The sequence below is a fragment of the Notolabrus celidotus genome, chromosome 2 (assembly GCF_009762535.1).
Source record: "Notolabrus celidotus isolate fNotCel1 chromosome 2, fNotCel1.pri, whole genome shotgun sequence".
NCBI lineage: Eukaryota > Metazoa > Chordata > Actinopteri > Labriformes > Labridae > Notolabrus > Notolabrus celidotus.
Window position 1 is genome coordinate 5,730,524 of NC_048273.1, and position 26,630 is coordinate 5,757,153.

General features: G+C 37.9%; 1 protein-coding gene and 1 long non-coding RNA gene across 5 annotated transcripts in view; both read right to left on the minus strand.

The window, feature by feature from the left end:
• The window catches only part of acsbg2 (acyl-CoA synthetase bubblegum family member 2), a 31,472-nt gene extending 14,110 nt beyond the window's left edge, over positions 1–17,362 (minus strand). Inside the window, exons 1-2 of one of the 3 annotated variants that reach the window (XM_034705222.1) lie at positions 17,207–17,362; positions 2,500–2,635 (exon numbers count right to left, since the gene is read on the minus strand). In XM_034705222.1, coding sequence (XP_034561113.1) covers positions 2,500–2,612 — 113 coding nt within the window. In that variant the 5' untranslated portion in view covers positions 2,613–2,635; positions 17,207–17,362. Of the gene's footprint in view, positions 1–2,499; positions 2,636–9,420; positions 9,575–14,180; positions 14,324–17,206 lie in introns of those variants that run through there. The other 2 variants (XM_034705227.1, XM_034705214.1) reach the window with 2 other exon arrangements.
• Positions 17,363–19,772: 2,410 nt separating this feature from the next.
• Positions 19,773–23,103, minus strand: LOC117832816. Of its 2 annotated transcripts, XR_004635264.1 has the most exons (4): positions 22,988–23,103; positions 22,331–22,370; positions 20,601–20,798; positions 19,773–20,136 (listed from the first exon to the last, which is right to left on the minus strand). It is a non-coding gene; the product is annotated as an uncharacterized LOC117832816 (long non-coding RNA). The 2 variants fall into 2 exon arrangements; XR_004635263.1 differs by lacking the exon at positions 19,773–20,136 and having other exon boundaries at positions 20,177–20,798.
• Positions 23,104–26,630: the final 3,527 nt, after the last annotated feature.

The following is a 26,630-nucleotide window of genomic DNA, read 5'->3' on the forward strand; positions in this document are numbered from 1 at the left end:
TTTGAATCATGTTTACACTCACAGTTACACTTTTAGAATAAAGTGTATATTATTAGTGTGTGATGGTAATAAACAGCACTATGGTTACACTGACAGGAACATCAATCTGGAGCTTCTGCTGAGCTCCAGAGCTCTAACCTGGGCGGTTTATTCAGCTGACATCTGCATCCGACAATATCCCTTTCATTTTCAAATCACGAGGAGAGACAGGGACACTTAAGATGTGCCGATTACTCAAAACAACTTTTTAATAGTAAGAATGTCTGAACTGCAAAAAGCCAGCCTTCTAAAACAAGAAAAATATACAGAAATTGGGGGTATATTACTTAAACTAAGCAAAATTATTTGCCAGCAGAACAAGAAAGTTTGGCTTGTGAAGACTTTCTAAAACAAGTAAAAATATCTAATCTCAATGAACCTAGACATACCTTAAAATTAGTGTTTTTTTTACTAATAACAAGTGCATTTTTCTTGATAGGAATAAAAAAATATGAGACTTCTTTTCTCAATATGTTGAAAATATTCTTAAAGCAAGTAAATGCTAATGCCATTATCTTGACATAATGACATGCACTAGGCATTACATTTCTTGAAACCAGCAAAGTTATACTAAAAGCTAATTTACTTTTCTTGATGGGAGGACAAACGTTAAGAATAACAAGCTGGTAAAGAAGGCCCGCTCTGTGGTTCTGTGGTTGGCCTAGAACTGGACAGTCTGGAGTCAGTGGCTGAGAGGAGGTTGATGGACAAACTGCGAGCCGTCCTGGACAACCCCTCTCACCCTCTCCATGATGAGCTTCAGGCGCTCCTTTGTGCCCACCGCCATCAGACTGTTGAACAGTAACGGAGGCCACAGACTGCACCATGCTGACCACTGACCCCCCCCCCCCCCCCCCCCCCCCCCCCATGAACAGATCCATAACATCCCTGCTCTGTCTGTCACACTCCATCATCCCATCCCGAACTCTCTCTTGACTGCTGCTGCCATTATAATGTATAATATACTGTATTATATAATTATCTTGCCATATTATATTTTGTTATATTACATTACTATTCTAACTACAACCCATGGTTATATTACATACAAATATTCTTTCAATTTATTGCTTAATCTGTCATTACCAACCATAATCACACCATGTCAACCTGTCACTACTGAAACATTTTTTAATACTGCCTGTAATTACTGCTATTTAATTTAAATTCCATTTGTAACATTGTATATATCTAAATTGTACTCTAGCTTTATTTATCTATTTTTATTTTACTTATTTTTATTTTATTTTATGTTATTTTGTTTTATTTTTATTTTGTACTTATTGAAACTTCTTTCTTGATTGTACTTATGTCTGGGTTGCTGTAACAACTGAATTTCCCCCCCGGGGGATCAATACAGTAATATCTTATCTTATCTTATATTTCTCAACTGTATAATTTGAAGCTTGAAAAGGTTTACACTCCAAGGCTCGGTGAAATCATTTCATGTTACTTGGGATCCCTTTTTGAACTATATACATTCTCTGGATTTCTCCTCGGAGTTGGAGGACTGATGTGTGCAATTTTAACTTACCCTGTCATTTCTAATACGTCTGTTGTACTGTAGAAGTTTTTTTCCATTTATTTATTATCATATTATTTTATTTTGCTATTTGTTTATGTATGTATGTATTATTATTGTTGTTGTTTTTTAATTGTTTTTTTAAACTGTCTGTCTAAAATGCTGAACATTTTCTACAAATAAAGTTGAAAAAAAAGAGAATATATTTCTCATTATGTAGGATCATTTTCTTAAAATTCTTAAATGAGCTGTGGAATTCGTAAATCATATTCATGCATTGTAATTTGGAAGAACTTATCTGAATGTAATATTTCTGTTAGAAATGGTTTGAAATGTTAAATTTTTAAGTATTAAGTGTCAGTTTACAGTACTAATATATAGTAGTACATATTTTCTAATGTTTCATTGAAAATAAAAGTCATGATTTCTTATTTCATCCTTGAAATAAGAAACGATTACTTTGAAAAAGCAGTTTCATACTTGTGTGTTGATGAAGCAGCTTTGTAATTCTAGTTTCAAGCATGTATTACTCAATATAGGTCATAAAATCTCAGTAACAAGCTGTACTATCTTACTGAGATCATTTAGGACCAAAATACTCAAAACAAGTGAAACACTCGAACATAAAAACTGCTTATCTTATCAGGCTAAGATTACTTATCTGAGATATTCAATCTTACTTAGATTTCAGTTTTTGCAGTGTGACTTAAGATCAGTTGTTCCTGAACTCTTTGGTTTGATGAACCCCTTCAAAAGTTTAAGAGTAAATCAAACAAAAGTCAATTTTAAACTCTAAAGCTGTCTCATTTGAATCATTTTATCGCTCAGAGGAACAAAGTCCAAATTTATCAGTAATCTCACGGCTCCTTGTGTTCTGTTTTGGAGAATCAAAGCTCCAGAGACGTGCATTCAAGGTGTTTGTGTCTTCGTGAGCGTACTTTGCTGTGTCCGCGATGCCGTCATCGAGGGAAGCTGCACTGCTCCCCGCGCCGCAGGACGACTCCAGGAAGCCGCTGGCTCTCTGGGGCTCCATCCCCACGGCTTCAGACATGGTGCCGGGTTCACACGCGGTCACTGAGAGAGAGAAGAAACAGGGCTTAAGTTCAGTGGACACATGACCGCCATAAACATGAGGGAGTATAACGAAATACAGTCAACACGTGGGCTCATGTATTGGTTTTACATCAGCCCCCTTTGTAACATTATTATGTAACTATAGTCCAGAGTTCATGAGTGAAGGATGTTGAAATGTGATTGCCTTATGTTGGCATCCTGGGGTAAGGTTTCAATGTTTTGACTGCTGATAGACGGGCAAAGGTTAATCCCTCAGTGCTTTGGGATGTCGATGCATTTCATATGGAGCAGGATTCAGGCCTGAAGGGTTTACTACGAAGCCGGATTTGCGGTTCAGGGTTAACTCTGATCCTGAACATAACCTTCGTAGTCCTGAAAATCCAGAGATCAGTTTGTAGAAAACTTCACCCACCGACCAATCAGCTCGCTCGATCACGAGGTTGGGGAGAGAGACGGGCAGGAGACTTTGTCTACCTGTATGATTTTAAATATATAAAATACTGATGACAGTTATTGATTTTTTGTAATGACATCAAACTTAAACAGAGTCTAAAGTCAGATTATTCAGATGAAATTGTTACTGCATTAAATATTAAATTGCGTGTGCTTATCTCTTTGAATCATGTTCTCATTTTTATTTATCCACAGCGCTCAGTTTGATACCGTCAGGGCTGCAGCTAAAATTTAACTTCCAAAACTAAAAAACTGTCACACACGACACAAGTTTAAATCAGAGAGAGAGATCACTGTCAGGGAGAAAACAGAGTTATCATAGTCAGATCAAGCAGCAACCTCCAGTCTCAAACTATGAAGCCCATGCGGAAGTGTTATAAACTGCAGTTCATTAAGCATCCACTAGAGGCTGGCTGAAGAAAAAACAGAAACCACATACACACCAATTCAAAGAAGACCATCTTTGCAGCATTAAAAAACATATTTACAGCCTGGTTCAAAAAACGGCTTCGGTCTACGTAGCTAATCTCTCTATCGGCACACACTGTACAGGGGGTGAATTTTTTTTCTAACGCAACGTTCTGAAGATATTAAGATTGCGAGTTTCTGCCCAAATAAGGACATGACTGGGAACACATAGCTGTTGGCTAGGAGGCTCAAACCCCGCCTCTTTACGTCACACTCTGCCTGGTTGAGTTCTGCATTTCCAATATGGCTGCCACCGTCGATTGGCTTCAAAACAGCGCTCAGGAACAGAAGGGTGATGTCACGGATACTACGTCCATATTTTATACAGTCTATGAGTCAGATCTATCTGCACTAATGAAGGGAAATAAGACATCTTCAGTTCATTCACTCTGTTTCTGTCTTATCAGTTCTTCCTTCATGTTTCAAACTCAGCTGTGTTGAAGTTAATCTGGATTATGTGTTTAACTTCTTCATATTTTTCTAATATCAGTGCAGTGTTTGAAAAACATGCTGATGTGCTGACAGCAGACTGTCCATGTCTGTGATTGGTCACATGTTGAGTAATTCTGGATTGACTCAACATGTTGATAACCAGCTTCGTGTGACGGATTAGCACGATTCAGTGAAGCCGGATCAGGAGAAGAGATCTGGGATATGTTGAACGTGCTTTGTAGTACACCCCTCTGCTCTGAGAAGATACCTTCAGGGTTGCTTCTGATGTCTAATTGCGAGGGAGTAACACCAACGTGAGACGGACAGCTGCTTGAAGCCCTCAACACGACTCACACCTGAGTGCTGTTGGCATCACGCCGCGTAACTGTTCTTCAAGTGGTTATGATTTTGATCATTTTTAAACAGCGTAACGTTGGTTAATTAGACATTTCATGAAAACACAAGTGACTCTTAATTCTGTGTTTTCTGTTGCATGAATTCTGAGAATTAAAAACTGCACAATGCACAAAAAAACATGCTCAAAGGAAATTCCTCTAAAGACAAGCACTATGTTCACTTTCACTTCCCTTGTGATCTCCCTTGTGCTCGTCTATACAACGACTGCTCTGTTGACAACATTTGGTTGTATGGCAACAGTGTGGAAACATATGGAGGCTGGCTGTCAAAGCAGAAAGACCTGCTACAGATACCTCGGTCTCTCTATGATGTGTAGAAGGTCAATTTTTTTTAATGTTTAATGTTTTAATGACTCCATCCATTTATAATCCAATGAAAGCAGCACAGCTGGGAATAATGACGTTATAAAACCACATTTTGAGATTAAAAAAAGGCCAATCAGGACTCACAAAGATAGCTCATGTGATGTTACACTGTTTAAAAGTTGAACCCTCAGCTACCTTTACCGTTACATCATCACAGAGCGTCCTCAACATCAAACATCATCGCTCATCCACGCTTCCATGACACTCACTCTCACTCAGGCCACCCTGTTTTTTTGTAAACCACAGGTCTGATCCTCTGCTGCTGCTGTCGGCCTGTTTATCTAAGAGGGCTGAAAACACATACCAGAGGCTTCATCTGCTTATTGTGGCAGCAGCCTGTCATGACCCGCCTCTCCGGGACAATTGGGGCGAGGGGGGTTAAGTAGAAAGAGACAGACTACAGAGAGAGGTCAGAGAGCGGGGGCCAAAATATTTTTCCATCAGGGCTGAAGAGTTTGACGCATTTCTGGGAAACCACACCTCCAATATTCAACGAGTAAAACAGGTGCAGCTGAAGGGAACCAGGTTTAGAACGGATGAAACGACAATGCCACCATTTCTTTAGTGGAATCTGAAGTAACCACCCCTAAAAGTGTCAAAAAGAAGAATCAGCTACTTCAGTCATTTGAAGAGCAAGGCAGATGTGTGTCTAATATGAGTCTGGTCCTGCTGGAGGTTTCTGCCTGTTAAAGGAACTTTGTCCTTGCCACTGTAACTTGCTAAATGCTGCAAAGTGCTCTGCTCATGGTGGATTAAGATGAGATCAGACTGAGTCCTGTCTGTAAGATGGGACTGGATCTGATCCTGTCTTGATGTTGGGTCTCTGTTAGTAATAGAACATAGAGTACGGTCTAGACCTGCTCTGTTTGAAGAGAGTCTGAGGATAACATTTGTTGTGATTTGGCACTACATAAATAAAGATTGATAGTTTTATTTTGTTGTATATCTGCTGTATATTGTTGGTGTTGTTTTATGATTTTCCCCCATAGACTATATAATAAATGGACGTGGTATTCGTGGCGTCACCCATCTGTGAAGCCCTGTTTTGAAGCCACTCGGCGGCGGCAGCCATATTGGAAATGCTGAACTCAACCTAACTTCTGTTGAACGTGGCCTTGGGAGGTTTCCAAGTCTGACAGAGGAGATGTCACAGGGTGATCTCACCGCAGCTCACATGGACACATGCTGAGCTGCCATCTTATTCCGCCTCCTCCTCGCAATGCAGCTGCACATTCCTCAAGGACACAGCTGTGGGAGGATGTGGGTTTGCAGCAGCATCGGAGGGAGTTTATTCGAGGGTAGACGTGGAAGAAACTTGGGGGGTACGGTTTTAGGCGGGGATCTTGTTTCTGTTGGGCTTTGTCATTGTTGTCACAGGGTCTTGAAGTGTCGGGGTCAGGGGTTGGGTGGGGTGAGGGGCGTGACACTGATCTTGAGAAAGGGTTCAGTCACATGTGCACTGAATACACATCGTCTTACAGATCAGACTGAAGAAATCCCCTCAGGCTATTTCTTCCTCTAAGTATTTATAAATCCTCTTCTTCTTCTCTGACCATTTCAGTTTGATGAGCTGTAATCACATGTGCTGAGATCACATATAAAGACTTGAGGTGTATGCCTCTTATTTATCTTCAGTGCAGAAACCCCCTGCTTCTTGTCAGGTGGTGAGGTACGCCCTGCATCATACTATTCATCATCCAGGGTAACCAAGAAACTAAATCCTCCTCCTCAACTATCACTTTGGATTGTGTCTCTGAATATCACCAACTTTCCAGTCGACTAAAATCACCCATGAGATAATTACAGGCTCACCCTTTACTTGAACTTTCCACAGAGCCAAACCAAAACCAAGAGCCTCTCAGGGAAATCCAGCTGCATACAAAGAAGTCTTGGTATTGATAGTCGAAACGTGAGTGGTATTGGCCTAAATACCAAGCTAACAAAGAGCATCTATCACAGAAACCGTCCACCCTGCATTAAGTGCTCAACCAGGAACTGGATGACTATGTGTTTACTTTAGAGAGCAGCCAATTAAAGCTTCTTTGGTTTTAACCAGAGATTTGACTGACGCGCTGTAACTCATATGATCATGCACTGAAGAAGAGAGCAACATATTTCTTTCTGTCTTTTTAAGGATCCCCATTAGGACAATATAAGTATCAGCTATTCTTCCTGGGGTCAAAATATTTCATCTCAGTGAGGCAGAAGCATGAAGTTGTGAATACTTCCATGGGTTTCATATTCACTACCAGTCAAAAGTTTAGAAACACCTTCTCATTCAAGGGTTTGTATTTATTTTAAATATTGGAAACACTGTAGATTAATACCAAAGACATCAAAACTATGAAACAACATATATGGAATTATTTAATTTTTTAAAAAAGTGTTAAACAAAGCAGAATATGTTTTATATTTTAGATTCTGTAAAGTAGCCCCCTTTTTCCTTCATGACAGCTTTGCACACTCTTGGTATTCTCTCAGTCTGCTTCATGAAGTGGTCTCCTGGAATGGTTTCTAATTAACATGAGCCTTGTCAAGAGTTCATTTGTAGAATGACTTGCCTTCTTAATGTGTTTGAGACCATCAGTTGTGTTGTTCAGAGGTAGAGTTAGTACACAATGGATAGCTCTATTTGACTACTGTTGTAATCCAGATTATGCCAAAACCAGATTATTTCATAGTTTTGATGTCTTTGTTATTAAACTATTAATGTTGAAAATAATTAAAATAAATAAAAACCATTGAATGAGAAGGTGTGTCCAAACTTTTGACTGGTAGTGTAAGGAGGAATACAAATAAGGTAGTTTATTGGCTTCACTTTAGAGGTATTTGTACTAAATCTGTGAGTTTTCAAATACTTATAAAGGGCTGAAAACTAAAAATCTTAACAGTCTGTAGTTTTGCACATGAAACAAAAATATCAATGCTTTTTTTTCTGGCATCATCACCTGTTTTTTTTTTACTAAACCCTCATGTAATGGATATTTTTACCATGTATAAACCTGCTGATGGATTCCTTTTAGGTATGGAATCACAACGAATTCAACAAATCCTTTTAAATGTCTTGTTTTGTGACCCAAACACATTTAATCCTCACAGAGAAAAGGAGAAAGAGACACATTTAAACACCTCTATGATGAGACTGGAGTAGTGAATACTTCCATGAGTTTCATATAAAGTGGAATAAAGCTGAGGTAGTCTATTGGCTTCACTTTAGAGGTAGTATTTGGACTAGATCTGGGAGTTTTTAAATGCTTCTATGGGCTAAAAACTAAAGAATGATCTGTAGAATGAAAGTCTGTAGTGTTCTACATGAAACTAAAATATCTACGCGTTTTCTCTGGCATCATCACCTGTTTTTTTTTTTACTAAACCCTCATCTAATGGATATTTCTACCATGTATAAACCTGCTGATTGATTCTTTTTGTGTATGGAATCACAATGTCTCCAACAAATCTCTTTAAATGTCTTGTTTTGTAACCTTAACACATTTAATCCTCACAGAGAAAAGGAGAAAGAGACGCATTTAAACACCTCTATGATATTCCCTTTAACCCAGAAAGACGGAAGGCACTCTTACATCCTCACATGTTTTTGTATTTCTATGTTTTTTAGACTTAATCAATCTGCACACTGGCATCATCACAACGTCTGCGTCTTTGTAAAGAGGAGAGGATTATAAATGTAGAGCAGAGTCGTGCAACAGCTGTTCGATCCAGAAAGGGAAAACGCAACAGTTGGAGAGAAACAACACTTACGTACATCTTTTTAAATGTAAGATGAGTAAATGTAGAAGACATGTGAGACACAATAAGACCTCAGCTTAAAGCAGGAACATTAAAAACAAAACTAGGGACCCTCCCCAATACAAAAACCACCCTGCCTGCAAACTTCAGTTAGGTTAATCCCCTGTCAAACAGAGCAGACAGACCCCACCCCTCCCTGTTCTTCAGTCTCATGCTTTGTCCCGTCCTGTCTAAGACAACAGCTCTCCCAAACTGACTCCCAAATGTGAGATTTACATGTTGTTCAATCAATACATCCCCCGTACAATCTGCATCCTGAGACAGCTGCTGCTGCTGCTGCCTCGGAGCAGTTTTTACGACAGGGCGTGATCCACAGCATCCTCTCTGCATAGCTCTCACATGAAGCTCAACATTTATGATCCACTTTTGAATATGTGTAAGCTAAAGCAGACATTTAAATTAAACTGGGTTGAGGCTTTAAACCCAACTCACAGTCACTGTTTGATTCACACAGATCTGCTGGGTGGGTTACACCCTTCTTCTGCAGGAGAGCAGATGTCCTCGTGTTGTGATAAGGACATTCCAGGGATAGCTTTACCTCTGTTATATTTTACAGAATCAATATTGTAAATCCTCAAAAATTATCTTTAAAAACTGGGCTCCACTGACGCACAAATAGAGGTAGATTTCAGGGAAAAGTTAAGCCATTAAACACTCAAATATGGGCGTAAATAAAAGAATGTGACTCCCTTCATTCACAGAAAAACTGTGTTATCATGAATGAAATGTAAAAAGCAGTTTCTCTGGGATCATTTCTGTCCCTGTTTCTCACCAAACCTGATCCATCTGTTTGAAAGCTGAAGATAAAAAGGAGTAGAAAAGAAATAAAACTGAGATACTCACATTGCATGGCTTGTCACTAATTCTTCTCCCAGTGTGAATTAAATGTTTCTCTCTTGAATCGTCCCCCCCTTGTGAAAAAAAAGCTCTGGCTTCAGTTTTTTCCTCTTCACACACAGATACGCCGGCTGTCCTCTGTTTCTACTACTTGAGAGAGCACATCATTCATTTTCAAACACAAGCCGGCTCGGTTGGTCCCACCCCCCGGTGAAAACCCCACCCAGACAAAACCAGCCAGCTTCCTGCAGACACACACTCCCCTCCTCCCTTCTGCCAACATCACCGGGGAACGTGATTGGCTGAAACTGCTCACACCACAAACCAGGTCTCCGTATAAGGCCACGCAATCCAAATGAATAGAGGGGGGGGTAGCTGTGAGAATACACACACACAGAGACACACACACACACACACACACACACACACACACACACACACACACACACACACACACACACACACACTATTTGACAGATGATGCTATGAAACTCAAACCCATCCCCCCTCTGAGATACTCTCCTGCACACACGTTGCAGATATGCTGCCTGATGAGGTTACTGTCGGACAGACTGCAAAGGTTTCTGAGGCCAGCTGTGCATGCTGGGCTGTATAACTTCCCACTGACTGGAATATCCACATTATAAAGACTGCAAAGACTCTCTGACCTACATTATCTAAAACATTCCACATGCTTGTTATTCTCTTTTTTTATTTACCTCCACTGTTCACTCATTTAATCTGCAGATAAAGAACATCAAATCATCATTTCACTTTCAAATAACCGGCTATACATCTTTTAAATAAAGTGTCAAAAATAGTGCACATTTTTCAACATTTTAATACACTCCTTAATTTCTTATTTATCAAATATTTGTATTATTATTATCAATTATTATCATTATTAATATTAGTATTGTTATCTAATGATTGTACTTGCTCTATTTACCTATTTTTGTTCTCTTGGAGGTTTCTGTTGTAGGTTTGGTGGTGTTTTGGTACGTTCCACCAGCACCTTTGATGTTCCTTTCTAGGCTAATTTGGTCAATACTATGGATATTTGTGTTTAAATTTAACATTGTATCCCTGATTATTATGAATGTATGTCCATGAAAATCAATACAAATATATTCAAAAAAATAAAATTCTGAGAAAAACTTATTTTATTTGAGCATTTTGCTAATAAAACAAAATATATTGTGTATAAAGCACATTCATGCATTGGAGGGTTTCTCAAAGCAGTTGCAGGCAGATTTATGCACACTCCTAGTCAAAAGTTTGGAAACACCTTCTCATTCAAGGGTTTGTGTTTATTCTAATTATTGTAAACACTGTAGATTAATACTGAAGACATCAAAACTATGAAAGAACATATATGGAATTATTTAATTTTTTAAAAAGTGTTAAACAAAGCAGAGTATGTTTTATATTTTAGATTCTGTAAAGTAGCCCCCTTTTTCCTTCATGACAGCTTTGCACACTCTTGGTATTCTCTCAGTCTGCTTCATGAAGTGGTCTCCTGGAATGGTTTCTAATTAACATGAGCCTTGTCAAGAGTTCATTTGTAGAATGACTTGCCTTCTTAATGTGTTTGAGACCATCAGTTGTGTTGTTCAGAGGTAGGGTTAGTACACAATGGATAGCCCTATTTGACTTCTGTTGTAATCCAGATTATGGTAAAACCAGATTATTTCATAGTTTAGATGTCTTCAGTATTAATCTACAATGTTGAGAATAATTAAAATAAATAAAAACCATTGAATGAGAAGGTGTGTCCAAACTTTTGACTGGTTGGTTTTTAAAAGCTTACATGGGCCGTCACCATTATACCTGTGTGAGTGTTTGCACCTGCACGCTTCAGCCAGAGCACTCAGGTGGTTTTAATGTCCCAAGATCGAGGCTCAAAACTTGAGGTGACCGAGCCTTTGCGGTGGCTGCTCCCACACTGTGGAACAGTCTGCCTCTGAATATAAGACACACTCAGACCATTGAGAGTTTTAAATCTTTACTTAAAACTCACCTCTTTGCATTGGCTTTTAATACCTGTTGAGCAAAACATCCAACATTTGATTTTGCTTTTATCTATTGTGGCTTTTTCTTGTTTTCACCTTGGCCAACTGCGGTTGTTTTTTAAATGTGCTATATGAATAAAGTTTGACTTGACTTGGTAGTGTATATAATAGTGAAGGATTCGTCTCTGCCCTTCCAAGCCTTCTGAATAGCTGTAAAGGGTGAGGTGGAAGTGTTCCTAAATGCAAATGTGATATACTTGTTCTTGGAACACTCAGTGTGTTCCCATCTCTTGGCTGCCGTGCTTACTTTACATACCACGAATGTTCTATCACATCTACCTAAAGCTACTAAAAGAATAAAGAGGTCATAACAAATGTCTCAGTATGTTTCCATGAGTTGAGGGGGAGCAGCAAGCGGCAAGCCCAATGCAGAAGTGTTAGAAACTGCAGTTCATTGAGTGTCCACTTGAGGCTGGCTGCAGAAACACGGGAAACCACATACACACCAATTCAAAAAAGACGATCTTTACAGCAGAAATAAACATGTGTACAGCCTGGTACAAAAAACAGCTTTGGTCTGAAAAGTTCATTTCTGTATCGGCACACACTGTACGGCGGGGGTGATTTTTTTTAAACGAGACAGCTCAGAAGACATTAAGATTAGGGGTTTTGCCCATTTAAGGACATGACTGACTTGACTGACAGACGGGAACATTGTAGCTGTTGGCGAGGAGGCTCAAAGCCCGCCTCTTTACCTCACACTAGCTCAACAGAAGTTAGGTTGAGTTCGGCATTTCCAATATGGCACCCGCTGACGATCGGCTTCAGAAACAGATGAGTGACATCACAGATACTTCCATTATTTTTACAGTCTATGGGGGAAATGATCTTATAGGATCTTATTAGGATATTTTCTAAATGTTCAGTATTCGTACCGTACTGGAAAGAGGTTATGAATGTGTTGATAAATACTTTTTGAGTTGAAGGGAACTCTGAAACCAGAACACTTAGAAATTAACATACTTGAAACTTTAAATAAAGCCGACAGGCATCTTTTTAGCACACATAAGAACATGACGACAACAACAACAACAACAACAACGTAAAACTATCAATCTTTATTTAGCACCAAATCACAACAAACGTTATCTCAAGACGCTTCTCCAAACAGAGCAGGTCTAGACCGTACTCTATGTTCTATTATTAACAAAGACTCAACATCAAGACAGGATAAGATCCAGTCCCTTCTTACAGACAGGACTCAGTCTGATCTCATCTTAATCCACCATGAGCAGAGCACTTAGCAGCATTTAGCAAGTTACAGTGGCAAGGACAAACTTCCTTTAACAGGCAGAAACCTCCAGCAGGACCAGACTCATGTTAGACACACATCTGCTGAGACCCAAAACAGCTATTATAATGGATCAGGCTAAGCACTTTACATTTGAATTCATGCTGTACTCCAGTGTTTCCATTCACTGATACTTCCTCTGCTCTACAGCTCACACGTGAATCATGCTACGTATCACTCTAACTATCACGGCTGAAGCTCCCGAGCGATAAGACTTTACAGAAAAACACTGCTATATAAAGTCACCAAAATACTTCAAGAATACAAAATACATGTTCAGGTAGTTGATCAGGAAAATAGACACTGCTTTTGGTGTTTTGAGGTGAGTTTCCAGGGGAAACATTGTAAGGTTTAAGCTTTGCTAAATTGAGGAATTACTGCATTTATTGTCTTTAATGACATTAAGCTCAACCCTCCATCTGTTGCACAGTGGTTGCAGGATACAGTCTCCTTTTTTAAAACTTGAAATCATCACAAACACAGACAAGTTCTTTCACAAATGGCAACCTTTTCTTTCACATGTTAGAGATCTGCAGACTCTGCCGGACTGAGAGGTGTCTTATTTTCTTTCAACATTGCTGTACTCCCACATTTGTGTACACGTGTTAATTTCTGCTGCTGAGCTAGGCTGGGGAGGAAGGGGTGATTTTTCTTTTTGAGTTCTGTGACTGGTGTATTTGTATTTTAAATGTGCAGGTGATTCTGAACTACAGGTATATAATTATGCACATGTATGCACCTTGTTTCTCCTGTTAGGAGTGTCGTATTCCCAGCATTATTGTTGTGTTTTTCTTTTCTGCATTTAAATGAAAAATGTAAAAATGTAAAATTACAATGTCATTGAATTTCACTCAATAAAAAGAATTGGCAAAATGACATTAAGCTGGATCATTTTGAGGTCTCCTTTGATACTAAAGATCACAGCATTGTTGCATCCGTAATGAAACCCTGCTCCTTTATATGAAACAGTCTGCATAGAGAGGTTTCAGAGCTCCACCTCAGCAGGTTTTGTATCATGGATGCTGAAGTGTAGAATCAAAATAAGCTAATCCGGCACGATTAAATGAACATAAAAGAATGTGACTTAGTGACTACATATTGAATACTGTGGGTTACTGCAACATTGTTTTGAAGGCTAATTTTAGCCCTCACAGTAAAAATCAAAGCCTTCAGCCCAATTACACAGCTCGACAAGACGATCCTGTATTTCTAGTTCCTTTCAGCTATGACCCGATATACTGGGTGCTAAAACAAAGCCAGCAACTCCAGAGAGGAAGCAAGAGCAGGGAGAGAGCAAATTTAAGAACTGCCCATCACAACATTGTTTGCAGTAAGCAAACAGCGTACAACTGATACAATAGGAGGTGTAAACCCAGGTCATGAACTCTTGAAAACGTGCCTACCTTTGAGGAGGAAGTGTTGGTTATGATTCCATGCTATGAGGATATACTTGAAAACTGTGGCTAACTTTGAACAAGAGTTTACTGTTGATACACATGGAAAAATAATTGTGTACTCAAGCAGCAACAAGAGTTAAAAAAAGAGAAGAGTATATGTGGAGGAACTTCCTCTATGTAATTTCTCATAAACTCCCACCAGCAAGGTGCAAAAGGTCACGAAGAGGAAGCAGAAGCTGCACATCCTGTCTGCATGAACTCTACAACACAGAGGACACAGTATGAACTGAGCCTGACTGTTTCAATATAAAAACTAACGTCTAATGTTTTATCTTACAAGACAGTAATCCAGTTGTTTGCAGCTCTCAGTGACAAGGTGAAGATATATTCAGTGTCAGTGCATGCACACATTACTTTAATACATTCCCCATATTTGGTGATTTTATTTCTATTTTATATAACTCACTTTTTAACATCAGTCTAAAAATAGTGCACGTGTGAAGATGCTCGCGTGACTTCATAAAATGTGTGCCATCACCATCCTATAGTAAGATCAGCCTCAGCCAATAAACAGGAGAGACGAAAACACAGAGCCACCACACCACAGGGTCACATGACTGGCTCTGCGCATGCTCACATGCTCTCATGCTGAAACGCTGCAGGATGTGTTAACTGCTGATGCACATCTCACTGAGGTTACTGTCGGTCACTGACATCCTCTCTCATCCCACTCTCTGCTGAGACGCTACTGAGAGGTGTTTATTCAAGCACTTTGCTCAAGTTTGATTCAGGGATAACTGCACTGAAGTTAAGTAGGTGAAGTAAATACATGTTTTACTACCTCTACAAAATCATACTTTATACCCAGCTTCTCCATTGAAATTAATTAATTACATTATTATATTGTTCAATAAATAAGAAATGGCTCATATGTATTTATCAAAATTACCAGATGCATCGTTAATATTGAGTTGATGCATAAATAATCATAGTGCAATAATACAATGGAAGGGGCCTTGAGAAAAACTACCATTCTTATTGTTGGTTGATTGGGCTTATTTAGATGCTAAACATGCTAAAACCTTTTTTTATTTTAACTTATAGAATTTTGAAATAACTGTTTTACTTACAAAAACAAAAAACATTCTGTCATTTGGTGTTTCTTCCTTCACGGAGGAGAAAGATTTGAGTATTGCTTTATTATCCACTACAGGACATGATCAAATATTCAGCTACATTGTTAACCCCTAAGTCATTCAATTAAAATAATGCTATTGTCTGCAAAAGGTAAAACTGTCCAGGTGTAATGTGTTAATTGTGACTTAAATTCCAGGAGGAAAATAAAACTTTACTAGAAAAAATAGCACTTAAAGTTGGGTTTGGTAGTCAGATTTAGAAACAGTTTTTTTTTTATACTGGTTAAAATGATCTTTATGTCCCGATGGCAATCAATACATAATGTGTTCTTAAAAAAGAGGGGGGAAAAAGCTGCTATCTACAGCCGGAGTAAACCTGGGAAAAAAACAACCAATCCCTGCCATCAGGAGCCAAATTATGAAACCAATCAAATCCCATCCTGCCATTCTGCCCTAAGGGTTGCTTAATCATTAGTATCACCCCACGGAGTTTTTGGAGTCATGGTGAGATGGTCCCTCTCCATCTAAGTGTTTTAGGTCTCTCTCTCCTTCTCTTTCCCTGTCCCTTTGTATATCCTTATGTAATCTTTCTTTCACTTTCTCTTATTTTTTTTTATTTTTTTTGGCCCACCTAGGTGTGAACGCCCTCTTTTACAGAACATGATATTAGCTGTCAATAAAAGATAGGCCAGAGTTCTAAGAGGAATGGTGATGGTTGCATGCACACAGTCACAAGCACAGAAGAAAAAGGTTTTCTTTCTTTTCTTTTGCTGCAAGAATAAATTGCATTAATATTTGACAGTTTGTGACAAACATGACACAAACCAGAAATATATATGCAGACAAGAGAAGAAAAAAAAAAAAAAAAAAAAAAAAAGGAAGACTCGTAATCTTAATATATCTTGAAATTGCCACGTTAGAAAAAATCTATCTTCATCAGACATGGAAAACAAATATGGACAGTTTTCTGATATTTTGTTGAAAAGGAGGCACCTGAGATCATGATATGATGGACAGTAGAATAAAAAGTGCATTTCATTTTCAACTTCCTCCAGATCCCACAAGGAACACTTCCTCTCCTCCTCTGGAACAGAGTGGAAGCGACCTGTTTCTAATGCCAGAGGAAGGAGACCACATCTCAGCTGAGCACAGACAGACCTCTGAGATGGCAATAATTCACAATTTAGTGATTATATGCTTTAAGTGTAAACTTCTGAACTCTAAAATAGTAATATAAATAAATACAATATATTACATCGAAGTAAATTAAAATTACCGACAGGGAAACGTTAATTTTTATAATAAAGTAAACAATATAAAGTAAACAAACGTTTCCTAGCATCCAGTCGGCGTCTAAGGGTCAGAGGTCACTCGCTAAGGCTCATGGGATATGCTGTTCTTTCATGCTAGCATACGTGATGCTTAAATGTAACGATGTACAGAAACACAAAGCCGTTTAGCATCGATTACAGACAGGAAATTATCATCACTTAATGTTCTGTTTGAAATGTTGAGATCATGGTTGAGATATATTCACAAATCAAGCAGGTTGAAGAAGCTAATGGAGCAAATGCTAATTAACAGTTACCCCTGGATACACCTGAGCTAGCGATGCTACAGGTGTGTTTGAGATGTTAATGCAAAGTTTTCAAACTGATTTTAAACAACTGAGGCAAAGAGACAAAAATAAAATCCCACGGTGGAAATCTAGTTAGAAACTTATGTGATGATTTAATTTATTAAAAAGAGGCTCTGCTGTCTGCTTCTTAAAATCAGCCCCAACAGGTGCACTGATAAGCCAGACCAGTTCACCCACATACAAGTACACATCGATAGTAGATACTGGAATAACCAACCAACCAGTCTAATCAATCAATCAGAAGTGTCGTGACTCACCTGGAGGCTGTGTTTGTGTTGAAAGACGTCTGGATGTTCAGTGAATGAGGAGCACCGTGTGAATACCGACTTCCCTGACTGAGGGTCAGAGTCAGGTTTAACTTCTGCCCTGTGACATCCGTCAGTTTTACAGCTTTACACCTTTACACACCGTCACCTGACTGACACACACACACACACACACACACACACACACACACACACACACACACACACACACACACATATTTATATATTGAATAAATAGATATGTATCTAAATAATTACAATATTGTCCTAAAGGCAGGCCCACTATCATACCTTCCTTTGGTCATAGAAACCTCTAGTGGAGCAGATTTCCATTATTTTCCCCTATTCATTGCACTGTTTTTTAAACATGCTAATATAAAAGGCACTTGACCTAGTTTGTTAACAAAAAGTATTTTGTTATTTAACCCTCCTGTTATGTTGCGGGTCAAATTGACCCATTTTAATGTTCAAAAGTAAAAAATAAAGAAGTCAAAACTATTGAAACTTCTTCTTCTGCTTGGCTTAATTAGTATTAATAACATATACAATGAAAATGGCTCAATTCACACATTTGCAATATGTACATTTGCACTACATAAAAAAAATGAATTCAAAAATGTAAAATAGAATAAAACAGACACAAATCTAAGTCATGTAAATCTATTGTATTTATGTTTAGGGCTTTTCAATGTACATTAAAAAAAGTTTGAACATGAATTTTCATGAAAACGAGTGAGTTATCCTCATTGAACCATGATCTCTGTGTGAATTAAAGAACACAATTGCACTAAATATTGATTTAAATGGTCAGTAATGGAGTTAATAATGAGATTAAAAAATGTTCATTGGGATTGTTTTGGGTTCGGACACTTTTGGATCATTAAATATGTCCTGGTCAAGTTGACCCAGGAACATTATTGCTGTCCCTAAGAAACAAACATAACAGGAGGGTTAAAGGTATATTCAATATATTCAAGGATTTTACCAGGCAACATTTTCCTTAACTATAAAATTGTACATTTTGTGCCTTTTGTTAAAGATGTGATATGTCCACAAGCTTTCCAAAATATTTTATATTCTCACAGCCAGTGGTGGACAAAGTAGACAGCTTCATTACTTAAGTCAAAGTATAAATCCTCCTGGTCAAACATTACTCCAACAGAAGTGAAAGTTGTTCAGTCAAATTGTTACTTGAGTTTAAGTTCTGGAGTACTTCCCTTTAAAAATACTGAAGTGTTCAAAGTCTCACAATGTATTTTAACAAAGCACGAGTGCAGTCATGAATGCATGGGTGTACATTCTGCTACGTTCTGTTTATCTAGAAAACATTATTTCATATCTAAAAAGTATACCATGAAATATAAACTAAGTTACTACAAGCACAGACAACAAGTTTCAAATGTTCATCTGGATTAAAACCAGTTTGTTAGATTTAGACAAACCAAACACAAGTACACAAACAGTTCACAGTCTTTGGGGTCTGATTTCAGAAAAGAAAATTCATCAGCTAACTTCAAAGCAAAAGAAGTGAGTAACTAGAGCACTGATAGAAATGTAGAGGAGTCAAAAGTTTGATATTTTAAAAATATAAAATGTTCTTAAGTACGGTACTCACATAAAATTATCTTCTAACTGTCCACCACTGCTTACAGGACACAATCACTTCAAGTGTGCACATGTAACTATGGGATGCACAGAAACATTTGTGCTGCTTGAACATAAGAATCTGTTGAATGTTTTAACTTCAATGTATTTAATGTCACTTGTTGAATAACTGGAATAACTTGATTCTATGACTTGCAAGGCTTTAAACAAAGTATGTGGGAAACTTCACTGTGAAGCCTCATAGATTTCTTTCTTCTTCTTTACCCTCCATCTTTTCTTTATTCACATTTCTGTATGTCTACATTGATAGCTCAAACTAAAGGTTTCATTTTCCTGGAATACTAGATACTATAATAGTGTAGTATCTAGCATGAGTGATAGGACACAGACTTTTAAAGCAATTTGGCAAAGATACCCACCTGGTTTGTCCTCCGCAGCCCAGGTCAAACTCCAAAAAGCCCTGATTCTACAATTTCATAATTGAGCCCAGTAACCTCTTTCATCAGACTTCCCTAATCTGCAGTGTGTAATTCACCCACTCTGTTTAAAGATCTAAGTCTAAAGACCAAGCTGACTTATTGAGCGATTCATCAAAATTTGGCATGTTCTGTTCAAGGCCTCGGGAAACATTATATAACTATTACCTCAGACTGAGTGGCACACGTGTGGTAAGTAAACAGACCTCCGTGTGTAAAGCTGAGGTGTCTCTTTAATAACTCAACAAGGTAGTCTTGAAGTGTTTTGCTGCTAAATCAGCTAAACCCTTGATCAAGCTAAATGCTGTTAAATATCAAGATGCAGATTTGTATAAACCACAAATCCTGTGTTTTTTATGGAGATGTCACCCTCCATGTTTCCAAAGAAAGTATAAGTATTATTATAATATATGAATCTTCTGTAAAACTCACTCTAACACCACAAAACGTATCACAATATATACTCAAAAACAGCATGTGTATTATCATCTTTATTTTTCTGCAGCACTTAAAATAAAAGATTGATAAGAACACTGAAAGTCTGTACATTCTCAGACGTCTGGCGAGTTTTTACCTCAGTGTACTGTTTGCCCGTGATGTAATCATAATTCTGTATTTAAACAGACCAATGTTACGTCCTTTCTCTGCATTGTAAAATCAATAAATAGATAAAAGGAAAGCACATTCAGTCTCGGTTTTGTTTTGACATGTATCTATATCTGAGTGAAGGACGTGACTTCTGCTTTTAGAAAAAACCTGGTAATGTAATCCTCTCATCTGACCTCCTGAGACCATCTTGTTTCTCAGCATGGACATATGTCGCCATCATGTGCTGAAGATCTGAAATGCAGGAAGACGAGACGAGTTGCACTTCTGCAGAAGAACAAAACGATGTAGTAGATGTAACAGGACTGTTTCTTATTCTGTTTTATTCATGTGATAAATATATACATACATATGTAGTAAAACAAAAAAGACAGATACAAAGACGTGAGTATTTTTTAACTCTATTGAAGACATCCAATGTTATATCACTGAAATGTCTTAATAAATATCCCTTAACACTATCTGAATTCATTGTGGACATGTTTGCATTTACAGCACATAAACACCCTCTTTATGTGAACAAAGATATCTAATAGTCCACCCATTCAAATACAGTATATATTCCACATTATGTTTTCATTCTGTATGAGTAGACCTCTATGCATTAAAGGTACAAAAACACCTACTTCCCACACACATTCATTATGTATTCCTTTGTACTTTTTGTATTAATGTAATAAATACTGTTTTCATAATACCTTTAATATGTAGTTGTATAAGCACATTTCCCCCTCCTGTTTGTTATACAGTGTGTGTTAAAAGAATGTTTGTTTAAGGAATGCTTCACAGCCATTACACTGCCTTGGGGTGTTTCAGCAGCACACTTTCAGACTTTGATAACACCAAGATAGTGGATTAAATGATAAGGAAAGTTCCTCCTCTTTGTGGCCATCAGACTGTGAAAGAGCAGGAATAGAGACAGCAGTAAACAGTTTTGATAATAATAATAATAATGACAATAATAATACAAATGATAATACATTTTTATAACAGTCCAAAAAAGTTCATTAACTCTCACACCGTATAAGATAGTAAGACAGTTCTTGTTACTAGACCAGTGTGGACACACTAGTCCAATAACAAGAACTTTCTTACTATAATAATGAACAAATCAAGACATGGAGATATATTGAATTTGCAAGACATCCGGAATTTAAGAAAAACAGCTGAGTAAAAGAGAACCTACTTAAAACAATTAAAACAATTTAAAACAATTTAAAACAGTAAAAAATAAATAAAAACAGGGATTGAATAAAATAAGACTTTTAACAAAAATAAATTACAACAAAACATATTTAACTAGCAAGACATACAGAATTTAAGAAGGACAACTTAAACAACAGACAATTGAAAAGTAAAAGAGAACCTACTTGAAACAATTAAACAATTAAAAATATATATTAAAAAACATACAAACAGGGATTTAATAAAATTACACAATGAACAAAAATAAATTTAGAATAAATATAACATCATGGATGAAACATAATATCACAAGAAGGCCTTTCGTGATTTAATAAGAAGATACTGATGGACCATTTGACTTATAATGATAATAACACTAAAAATAATAAAGTTTATTTATATAGGATGTTTTTATAACAGTCCAAAAAAGTTAATTACACAATAAATACACACAATGATTTAATCAAATAAAATCTTAACAAAAATATATAAATAAAATAAATAAAAATAAATATAGCATCATGGATGAAACAAAATATATTACAAGACGGCCTTTCATGATTTAGAAGAAGATACTGATGTACCTGTTGACTACTACTACTCATAATAATAATAATAATAACACAAATAATCATAAAGTTGATTTATAAAGGAAATTTTCATAACTGTCCAAAAAAGTTTATTAGGTCTGACACCGTATATTCTTGTTAGAACAGTGTAGACACACTAGTGTAATAACAGGAACTGTCTTACTATAACAAGTAACAAATCAAGACATGGAGACATATTTAACTAGCCAGAAATACAGAATTTAAGAACAAGAACTTAAAACAACAGCTGAGTAAAAAAGTAAAAGAGAACCTACTTAAAACAATTAAAACAATTAAACAATTGAAAATATTAAAACAAAATGAAAACAGGGATTTAATAAAATAAAACTATTAACAAAAGAATAATAATAATATAAAAAATAATAAATAAAAATAAATAAATCTAGCATCATGGATTAAATATAATATTACAAGAAGGCCTTTAGTTATTTAAAATACTGATGTTGACCAACACGGCCCCCTAGTGGATCACCTCTTAATTACAGCCTTTTTTTATGGGGTGGTACTTCCTGTCCCTCTGGCTCCTCCCCCTTGTATAGTGACGGCCCTGACGTAGCCATTCGAGGGTAGCAACAGTTGCCTCGAGACCCCCTCGCGCCATAGTGACTGTAGCCGTGGATACAGTTACTTACCAACGGGCGCAACACTCAGCAACAGCAGCAGCAGCAGCATCTGGAAGTGACCGAGGAGAGGAGAGAACTTTATACAACCACAGGTGAATATACATTTAAAGACAGAGTTAGGGTTCAGAGTGAGGAGGAGAATGAATCCTGGGAAGGTTTGTTTTTGGTTTATTGTCAACAACAGAACTTTCCCTTCTTTGTGAGAGCGGATCTCTCTCTTTTATTACTCCTGCCATCAGTTTGTTGCTCTCACGTCAGCTCGAGGCGTGATTTCTACTTCTATATCTTCTTTTTCCTTCTCTTTCTCACACTTTGAACTCCCGGTTTCTGCTCATAATCAACCCGACAGCAGCTCTCACTTGTTGCTGCGTTGTGTTAGTGGCTGCAGCTCGTCCTCAGCTCAGCAGGATGGATCAGTCGAGCTACAGCTAATGCTAACTCGAGCAAGCAGTAGAGATGACTTCAGCTGTGAGTTCACCTTTATGTGTTTGCTTTGTTTACAGCAGCTCTCCTCAGTGCAGGGAAACTTCATTTTACAGAGTCTGCTGCTCATGAACGCGTCTAAACAGGTGGGACTGAAGCTAAGCTAGCTTTAGCAGCGTTATTACTGCTGCTCGAACTGTTAAACTCAGAGGGAGGGTCACTTTCATTTTCACAGACACTTACCAGACTCTTCGGGTTGACTTTATCTTGTGTAATTTCTCTTAAAAGGCGTTTAAAATCCCCCAAATCGAGCTTAAATACAAACTTAAACAGGCGACGTAACTCTGTTGCAACGTTGCCGAACGTGATGCATTTACTGACCCCTTTTTATTGTCGTAATTTATCAAGATTCACCAACCTCAAAGTAAAAGGTTTGTTTTTTAAGAAAAATGAAGTATATTCTCTACAAACTTGTGCTATTTTTGATATTCAGACCCAACTTGAATAGCTGGATATGTTACAGCTAGATGGTGCTATGACGGTTCTCTTATTCTTCTGAGTTTTGTTTTTAAACCCTTAAACCCAAATACCTCTTCTCCTGACCGTACTGTATATATTTGACATTTGTTTTATATTTTTCTATATTTTTCTTGTCTTTTATACCTGTTTTTATTTTATTTGTATTTATAACATGCACCTTCAGGAGCAGCGCTTCTAATTTCATTGTACACCTGACATGGACAATATAAAGGTTATGCTATTACAGTCTTGTGTGAGAGATGGAGGATTTAAAGTAAATGTTTGTGCATCCTAGTGAGTGGTGGACAAAAGTAACAGCAAAGTATAGATACTCCAGGTCAAATATTACTCCAATACAAGTGAAAGTTGTTCAGTCAGATTATTACTTGAGTTAAAGTACTGAAGTACTTGCTTTTAAAAATACTGAAGTGTTCAAAGTACTTCTTAAAAAATCTCTAAACTTTGTATTTTTACAAAGCAGGAGTGCAGGATACATAGGAGTACATTTGGTTACAATATGTTTATTTAGAAACCATTACTTGAAATCTCTATACCATGGAATAAAAACAGCAACGAAGTCACTCCAGGCACAAAAAACTTTGAAATGTTGATCTGAAATGAAACAAATGTTACGTAGCTCAACACGCTTTCTCAGGTTGGACAGTGATTTTTTTGTATATTTGGGCAGAGTGAGGAACAGGGTTAATATTTCAAATGATATGTATCATTCATCATTTCAAAAACCTCTAACACTGGTTGAAGATATGGCCATGGGTGCTCAGGTGGAGAATTATAGCCATCATTACCACCTCTACATGAACTGCCTGATCTGAGTGATGCTCTGTTTGCTCCATGTTCAACCGTGGAGACGCACGATATACAGGTACGACTAAAGCACTGAGACAAACAGAACTACACAAACACCTTTCTATGACTTAGGGATCAGATTTCAGAAAAGAGACGTAAATTTATGAGCTGACTTCAAAGCTAAAGTAGTGAGTAACTACAGCACTGATAGAAATGTAGTGGAGTAAAAGTAATAAGTTCCCTCAGAAAAATAATACTCAAGTAAAGTACAGATACTGTCCACCACTGATCCTAGTTGGACTTTCAGTGCCACTGCTGTGTTGTTCAAGTGGCAGCTCTCATTAGGGTTGCTGTTTGACCTTTATGTCAGAGTTATAGGTGTAATTTGTGCTTTAGCAATAATGAGAAACCAGGGAAAGAAAGGTAGACCCCGTGTAATTTCTGATTCCTCCTTTCATTAGTTTAACAGCATGTCTGTGGAAGGTTTGCACCCCTTTAATACCCTTTGTCTCGTTCTTATTTCGTCCCCTGAGGAACATTAATTCTGATGAACTCTCTCTTCAGGGACAGCTGTCATGCGCTCGGTCATTTGTACTGTTGTTGAAGCATTAGGATGAATCTTTGCAGCATGAAAATGTGTCTAATTAAAGCCCTCTCTGCTCACTCTGAAAAGTGTGTTTATGTAGAGTATTCATCTTGTTAAAGAAGAGAGCTGGAGATGATGTATTGTTGATGCAGGCTGATATCTATGTGCTTGTAAGTAGAGAAGAGGTCAGCAGAGCAGGTAAGAGTGTGATTTTCTTAATGATGTTGGTTGTATAATACATTAATGTAGTGTTCATGTGCATTTACTAAAAGCTAGTGTAGTTAAACGTATCAGAAACTTCACTTCGCCCAGTTGGACGACTCTGCAGCTACAAAGAAATGTAAAAGATGACTGCACTGAACATGTGTAACCCCCACAAACCCCACCCCCGCCCCCCCAATCTGAGCGTGACTTTGTTATGTTTACATGGCAACTTGATACACAAATACACCCAAGTCATGGAAAGAGAGAGGATGGAGCGGGCCAGGGGGCGAAATGTTATTCTTTAAAAGTCAGTGTTTTTAATCAGGTTATTTTCATCTCTCTGTCTTTGCGGTGAGAGTGCATAGCTTCGGCTTGCAGGGGCAGGTCACAGAGAAATGGTGCACAAAGAGGAGATTTAAACAAAGTGGGAAGCAGCTGGAGAAAGACTTATTCATCAGAATAATGAGGTGAAGAAAAGAGGATGATTTCTGTGATATCTTTCCTCAAATCAGTCTGGATTTGATATTTCACACAGAAAACGACGCCCCTTCATCTTATCTAACCTCCTCTTGTCCATGGTACTGTTAAGCCATCCTCTCGGGTTGCTTATTGGACCGTGCTTAGCGGCGTCCACCGTTGCCAGTGTGCCATTTTGAGATTTTAATGGACCCATGTGTGTAGTACAGTTTGGCTATCAATAGGACAGCTGCAGTGGTCTGTTGGGCAGGGGCTGACCTGACACAGCTTTTGGTCACATGTCCTGTGAGTGTGTGTGTATATGTGTGTGTGTGTTTGCTACTTCATAAGTGTGCAGAGTGTGTGCTGTATTTAGCTTATCTTGATGAGGCCTGCGCTCGCCTCAGGGAGAAATTGTCAATCCAGTGTCCTGCTACAGATACAGACACAGACTCAACCACCGCCATCCGTTTACAGCTCGTCATATCCGTATAGAGCTGCATTAACCTCCCACTGTGTTAACTGAACCGCCTTGCTTTAGATTTTTTTTTTTTAATTGTGTGATATTAACACATATTTAATGGGTTATCCCATAACTCCAGTCAAAAGCATGTCAGGAAATCATTGAGCAAAACAGAGGAGCTGAGAGGAGAATGCCTTGTGGGGCTTGTTAAGTGGAAAATAATGGCGCCATTTGAACACACGGAATGTTTCAGTTTTATAATCTTCCTAATTCATTTATTTGTGAAGGGCTTTTCACCTTAAGTGATGTGCTCTTACAATTTCATAAGAATCTGTTGAAAGGAAAAATAGTTTAAGTGTCCTTGTGACTCTCACATCAAGTCTTCCAGCTACAAAGAGTTTGGAAATCATCGCTGCTAGGATACAAAAAGAAAACAAATCTTGTCATACACCAGAAAAAATGCCGCCGCTGATTGGCCCTCGCCTGGTGGCAACAAGTTGAAACTCGTTGTGAAATGAAATGTTTTTCAGTCCGTCTCCTGCGCCCGTGTGTGTGTGTGTGTGTGTCATAAGGAGCATTCTTAACATTCCACCTGTTTGTATCGCAGCTACACAACTGCTAATTAAATTTCCTGCCACAAACAGCAGACAAGGCAGTGACATTTGCATCACAATGACTGACCCCCTCCTCTCTCTTTCAGACAGGGGATAGCACCCCCTCCTCCCTCCCTCCTTCCCTTCGCTCTGCACTTTTCCTTTCTGTTGCAGAGTTTAGACCATTTTGTTAAGACATGTTTATTTGGTTTAAAGCAGGACTTCTGTCAGTGAAAACCTGCTACAAACTAATTACTA